A 6,384-nucleotide genomic window follows, 5' to 3' on the forward strand; every position below is an offset into this window, starting at 1 on the left:
GAATGTGGTTAGTTATAATCTTTGCTGAAAACTTGAATGCTAGCTTTACATATTTACAACAACAAGAGCAAACCGAGTTTGTAAAAGTTTTTCTTTATCACTTTCAGTTTATCAACTGAATTGCTTGAGGACAAGCAAAGGTTTAAGCTTGGGGGAGTTGATACGTCTCCAAGTATCTACTTTTCCAAGCACTTTTGCCCTTGTTTTGGACTCTAACTTGCATGATTTGAATGGAACTAACCCGGACTGACGCTGTTTTCAGCAGAATTATCATGGTGTTATTTATGTGCAGGAGCAAACGTTCTCGGAATGACCTGAAACTTCACGGAGACACTTTTCAAAAAATAAGAAAAATACCTGCAAAATATGAAGGCCAGGGGGCCCACCACCTTGCCACGAGGGTGGGGGTGCGCCCCCTACCTCGTGGGCCCCCTATTGCCTCTCCGACTCCAACTCCACCTCCATATATTGAGTTTCGATGAGAAAAAAAATCAAGGAGAAGAAATCATCGCGTTTTATGATACGGAGCCACCACCAAGCCCTAAAACCTCTCAGGAGGGCTGATCTGGAGTCCGTTCGGGGCTCCGGAGAGGGGAATCCGTCGTCATCGTCATCATCAACCATCCTCCATCACCAATTTCATGATGCTCACCGCCGTGCGTGAGTAATTCCATTGTAGGCTTACTGGACGATGATGGGATGGATGGGATCTATCATGTAATCGAGTTAGTTTTGTTAGGGTTTGATCCCTAGTATCCACTATGTTCTGAAATTGATGTTGCTATGACTTTGGTATGCTTAATGCTTGTCACTAGGGCCCGAGTGCCATGATTTCAGATCTGAACCTATTATGTTTTCATCAATATATGAGTGTTCTTGATCCTATCTTGCAAATCTATAGTCACCTATTATGTGTTATGATCCGTTAACCCCGAAGTGACAATAATCGGGATACTTACCGGTGATGACCGTAGTTTGAGGAGTTCATGTATCCCTTAGTTTCCGTAAGGACCCCGCTGCCACGGGAGGGTAGGACAAAGATGTCATGCAAGTTTTTTCCATAAGCACGTATGACTATGTTTGAAATACATGCCTACATTATATCAATGAACTGGAGCTAGTTCTGTGTCACCCTAGGTTATGATTGTTACATGATGAACTGCATCTGGCATAATTCTCTATCACCGATCCATTGCCTACGAGCTTTCCATATATTGTTCTTCGCTTATTTATTTTTCCGTTGCTATTGCTATTATCACTACAAAATACCAAAAATATTACTTTTACTACTATTACCTTTTGCTACCGTTACCACTACTATCATATCACTTTGCTACTAAACACTTTGCTGCAGATATTAAGTTTCTAGGTGTGGTTGAATTGACAACTCAGCTGCTAATACTTGAGAATATTCTTTGGCTCCCCTTGTATCGAATCAATAAATTTGGGTTGAATACTCTACCCTCGAAAACTGTTGTGATCCCCTATACTTGTGGGTTATCACAATGCCTTGCAAATAGAGGTGGGTGTGGTGGCTATGATGGGGGCGATGATCGTCACTGCGGTAGCGAGCCCTAGGTAGACGACACCAGGCACGTTCACTCCGGCTGCGTCCATCGTCTTCCTGATGCAACTGTCATTTTAGCCTCAAAGGCAAAAAGGCTTTATGGCATTAGGGGAGGAGCTTCACACGCTTTTGAGGGCCAACAGTGGTGGGAGAGAGTGTTTATGGCATTAAGGGAGGAGCTTCACACGCTTTTGGAGCCTCATGGTTGGATCCGACGGTTCTTCGGGCCGGTCCAGTAGTTCCTAATGCAATCTACAGTCCCACCAAAAATTTCATCCAAAGAATCCGAGATGCCTTGTGCCTCTAGGTGTAATATCTGGGTCACACCAAGAAACACCAACTAGATTATATGGGCTTCTCACAAAACTTCTCTCTTGGGGTTATGTCTGGACATGAGTGTGGGCATATGATCTCAAAGGATATTGTCTCGCACACTTAAGTTTATAATGAAACCCTTCTTAATAGTCAAGCTTCCCTATGACTAAAACATAAGATAAATATGGTAATTAAAAGTAGTTTACATCTTTTCCTCTTCTTGCTTTGTGGGTGTGTGGGTGTGTGTGTGGGGGGGGGGGGGGGTCAACCATCTTTATTGTTCGACCATCAGACTAATAACTGGCGATACATCTTGTAAACATTATTCCCTCTAATCACTTGTCATTTACACCAAACCCATTTAGGGGCCAAGTTGTCCGTTCATGAAGCCTACAAGCCAGAATGTCACCGGAGAAGATCACCGCCGTCTCGTCGTAACTCTGCATCACCTCTAGATGAGCCAGATCCGGTGTGACTTGTCAAAAGACTCAAGGAAACCTCAACAGGTTCATGGAAGGAGCATTGAAGACGACTCCCCGAAACTACAGAATTGTATTTCTTATAGACCAACAAACATGCAAAGAATATCAGAACTACGCTCGATGTGCTTGCTATTTTATCTGCAAATAAGAGGGGAAAACATTAAGGGAGATTGCAGTAGCATTTAGATTGGTTGAGTGGAATTTACCTAGCATACTACTCCAGTCAAGTAACTTTGAATGAGAGAAACATATGTGAAGTTATACTCGTTCATAACTTAAGTATCTTGTGAAAAGATATGGCTGGTAATTTATTTTTGACAGAAATGGCAAGCGCTCTGCCTATTCATCAAGATACGGAAAACAAAAATAAATAAGACAAGGGTGTATGTACATCTCACACGTGTGAGATATAACTCGGCTGGTAAAATACCTATTCACGTTTAGACTCAAAATTTCATTTTGTCAGGGATTTGCTCTACCATTCAAATGGGGTCTGCTAACATTTTAAGTCCACCTAGTGGGAGCAAGTTTAATAATCTGTTTTGAAATATCAGACCTGTCTTGTCTTATATTAAGTCTTGTGCTCCCGTTTGCAGTGTGATATTAGCTTGTTTGATAACAATATATAACAAGGGAGAAGCTAAATGATGAACTCGAGAATAAGAGATGTCTCTTACACAATTTTTGTCTCTTCCAGCGTAAAGAGCGGGCATCCCCTGCAATAGTTGAACGCAAATGCTAATTAGTAGATGAATTATATATTTACTGAAATTCATGGAGCTACTATGCTGATGTACCGTAAGTTATCATTGTATTACATTGACTCTATGTAAAGGCATGATGGGGTTATGAAGCAAGTTTTAGATCTCTAGCTCCTACTTTTGTTCCATCCAAAATATAATTCATTTTGCAAACTTACTCCCTCCGTCTGGAAATACTTGTCATCAAAATGGATTAAAAGAATTCATTTTAATGACAAGTATTTCCAGGAGGACATTTCTAGGACTAAGGTTTTCCGGACGGAGCGGGAAGCCCTGCAGCTGATGGAGGGTTGCTATCATCATATGCCGCCGTCTACTGCTACTGGTCACATTCTGGTTGCCAACCCCATAGGCCATAGCTCCACGTCTGACTTGGCAAGCAGTGTATGAATGCGAAGCTTCGGAGGCCATAGAAAACCAAAATTTTCCACATTACATATGCCAGCTCTCTGTTTTCTCTTGATTATAATATGCTATTCAGTATTTGGAATGGTCAGTCTTTTGCACGATTTGTACACAAATATCAGTCGTGATCGAAACGTGCCAGTCGACCAATCACCAGCTGACTAGAGGTCAACGCATACTACCAGCACGCAAGACTTTGACTTTGCGGCTCGCAAGCGCGTGGAGAGACATTCTATCAGCGCAGCAGCGGTTCGCCAAGAAAATTCGAGGTCGACCGCAGAATCTATGCATTAGGCAGTGCTGAATGAGCAAATCAGTAGGAGTGCGTAGTACGTACCGCACCAGAGCTTGTTCGCGCCGTCGTCGCAGACGCACGCGAACCCCGTCCCGCCGTGCTCCTCGATGCGCCCGTATCGGCACCGTCCGCCGGACTGCTCGCATGCGCCGCACCGCTCGGACCGATCGTCGTAACGCATCTCGAACCCGCCGCTGAGCACCTCACGGAGCAACGGGTTCGCCGGACGACGCGGGCTCGTCAGCACCGGCGTCGTCACCGCCTCCTCGCACCCGTACGCGCGCGCGTCGCCCGTGACCCCGTCGTCATCAGGGAGCACGTACCAGGCCATGCTCTGTTCCGGGCACCCGTCGAGTTTCACAGCGGAGGGCCGGGGGACGCCGGCCTTGCAGTTGTAGAGGAGGGTGAGGTTGGAGTTGGAGGGCGTGAGCTGCAGCGACGAGCGCGGGTCGACGGAGAGGCTGAAGCTGAGCCGCGGGCAGGTCGTGTTCCAGGCGTCCACGTCGGCGAGGGAGACGGCGCGGTTGGCGTAGTCGATGCGCAGGACCCTGTACTGGTGGAACTGGACGTCGATGATCGGGGCGTTGTCGTTGCAGGAGACGCCCAGGCCCGGGTAGCCGCAGTTGGGACCGGAGTTGGCGAGCCAGAACGGGTAGGTGATGCTCTGTCCGCCGCAGGTGGCGTTGCTGCAGAAAGCGGCGGCATGGGCGTCGGCTGTGGCGAAGGGGAGCAGGACGAGGAGGAGGAGATGGTACATGGTGTGGATCGCTGTCGCTGAGGAAGAAGACCGGGGCGGGTGCCGGCGATCGATCGAGGGAGTAATAAGGCGGTCGGGCTGGGTGGAATCGATCGGTTGTTCTACGGTGCGTGGAAATGTTTTGGTGCCAAGAGGAGACAACGACCACGAGTCAAGGGAGCAGCTGATCCATTCCACGACCTTTTCCAACTTGAGGAGCGAGGCGAAGCTACCGGGCTGTAGCACCGGAAGATTAGAACTTTAGCCCACGAGAGCACACCACAGCACCACTTTTACTTTTTCTTTTTGAGGGAAAGCACCACGTTCCACTTGGTCCAGCGCTGCCGAGCCCTGATGCACACACGCCGAGCGAGCGCTGCCCTTCGACAGTTCGCCGTACGCGTCGCGAGCGCCGGAACCCTACATCTGCCCTGTGTCCAGATTCTCCGTCGATCAACCCCACTGCCCATGCCCCGATCCTCAATATTTAGTCGTATGTTTTATACTTCAGTCGAACCTTCTAAATTTTCGAAAGAATTGAGGGAATGAAGTTTGCCGGTTTTTATAAGGAATGCTATAGTGCCCGCCTTCTAGAGGGCTTCGCAGGCGAGAGTGCCCTCCGCACTGTCCGTTTTGTGGTGGCGTGTCACGGGCGCTGCCAGGGATTCTCTGTGCCATTCGATCTGCCTAGACGATGCGTATCGGGGCAACAGATCTCATGGGTCCATGATGTATGGACCGCCGGCGCACACGCTGCTACCCTCATGGGCTCTTTCGGCCGTACCCACATGCGGGGTCTCGCGCGCTGTACGGCATGCAATGGCCTGTGTGGACTCGCCTGGCAGTGCAATCTCCCCGCGTCGGGCTGCTTCAGTCGCGCCAGCCAGGCCCGCGCATCCGCCCAGCTCTGGGCCTGGGTGTTGAATGCCCGGTCTTGTGAGTCAGGTGTGCCCGTCTGTCCAGGCGTAGTCCAGTCGTACCCGCACGTGCACTGGGCTTGGGATTTGAGCGTTGCATGCGCAGCTAGCAGAAGGTACTGTCACGGCAACTTTTTTTGCTGAGATGGCACATGTTTCACAAAATGCTGTCATGGCAGCCACTTTGCATTGACATGACACAGGTTTTGAAACCTATATTTTAAATTGTCATTTGAATTGATCACGCCTTCTAATCCATGATCTGAAATTAAAAATTAACATTTGCTTTATGTCCCAATGTTAAACCAGAACTTTGAGCTCAATGTTGGTACTAAAATCGGGTAATCTCGGGTAGGGGGTCCCGAGCTGTGGATCTGGGATCAATGGGTAACAGGAGACAAGGGAGACGATGTTATTCAGGTTCGGGCCCTCTCGAAGAGGTAAAACCCTACGTCCTGCTTCAGTTATATTGTTGTGATGGAGTATCAAATACAAGATGATCTACCTCGAGTTCGTGTGTTGTGTTCTAAACTCTAAGGCTGGTAATTGTGATTGTGCCTCTTCGAACTAAACCACTTGGCTTATATAGGCACTGGGGGGTATTTAGGGTTACATATGGTCGGTTGCCAATTAGGAATAACCACGTCGACAATTGGAGTTGTCCTTGAAGTATACGCCAAGTCTTCAGCGGTGTCCGTCTTGATCACGCCAGGATTTGTAGCTTCTAGAGTCCTTCCTTGTGGAGATCATTGGGCCGTAAGTTTGGCCCATGGACTGTGGGCCACATAGGTTGGCACCCCTAGTCCAGGACACCGTCAGTAGCCCCTGAACTTGTCTTCGAAGCCGAGGAAGAAAGTTCCATCCTCAGACCAATGGCTTCGGTTTGGCAGGCGAGTTCCTTCTCTA

The 6,384-nt window shown here is 48.2% G+C and overlaps 1 protein-coding gene across 1 annotated transcript; it reads right to left on the reverse strand.

The window, feature by feature from the left end:
* Window positions 1-1,989: 1,989 nt before the first annotated feature.
* Window positions 1,990-4,829, reverse strand: LOC125544508 (LEAF RUST 10 DISEASE-RESISTANCE LOCUS RECEPTOR-LIKE PROTEIN KINASE-like 2.7). The gene is made up of 3 exons (XM_048708229.2): window positions 3,868-4,829; window positions 3,042-3,080; window positions 1,990-2,502 (listed from the first exon to the last, which is right to left on the reverse strand). Exons 1-3 carry the CDS (start codon window positions 4,580-4,582, stop codon window positions 2,288-2,290), a joined length of 969 nt encoding a protein of 322 aa, XP_048564186.2. The 5' UTR covers window positions 4,583-4,829; the 3' UTR covers window positions 1,990-2,287.
* Between the last annotated feature and the right edge of the window lie 1,555 nt (window positions 4,830-6,384).

The sequence above is a fragment of the Triticum urartu genome, chromosome 3A (assembly GCF_056163025.1).
Source record: "Triticum urartu cultivar PI428250 chromosome 3A, HENAU_Tu73, whole genome shotgun sequence".
Taxonomy (NCBI): domain Eukaryota; kingdom Viridiplantae; phylum Streptophyta; class Magnoliopsida; order Poales; family Poaceae; genus Triticum; species Triticum urartu.

What these genes read in the sequence shown, in the direction of transcription:
- LOC125544508 (XM_048708229.2), bottom strand. Translation starts at nt 4,582, where the DNA reads ATGTACCATCTCCTCCTCCTCGTCCTGCTCCCCTTCGCCACAGCCGAC. An exon ending in CGCGAACAAGCTCTGGTGCG is followed by an intron (nt 3,081 to 3,867) that starts GTACGTACTACG and finishes CAACTATTGCAG; the next exon opens with GGGATGCCCGCTCTTTACGC. An exon ending in CTGGAAGAGACAAAAATTGT is followed by an intron (nt 2,503 to 3,041) that starts GTAAGAGACATC and finishes TCTTATTTGCAG; the next exon opens with ATAAAATAGCAAGCACATCG.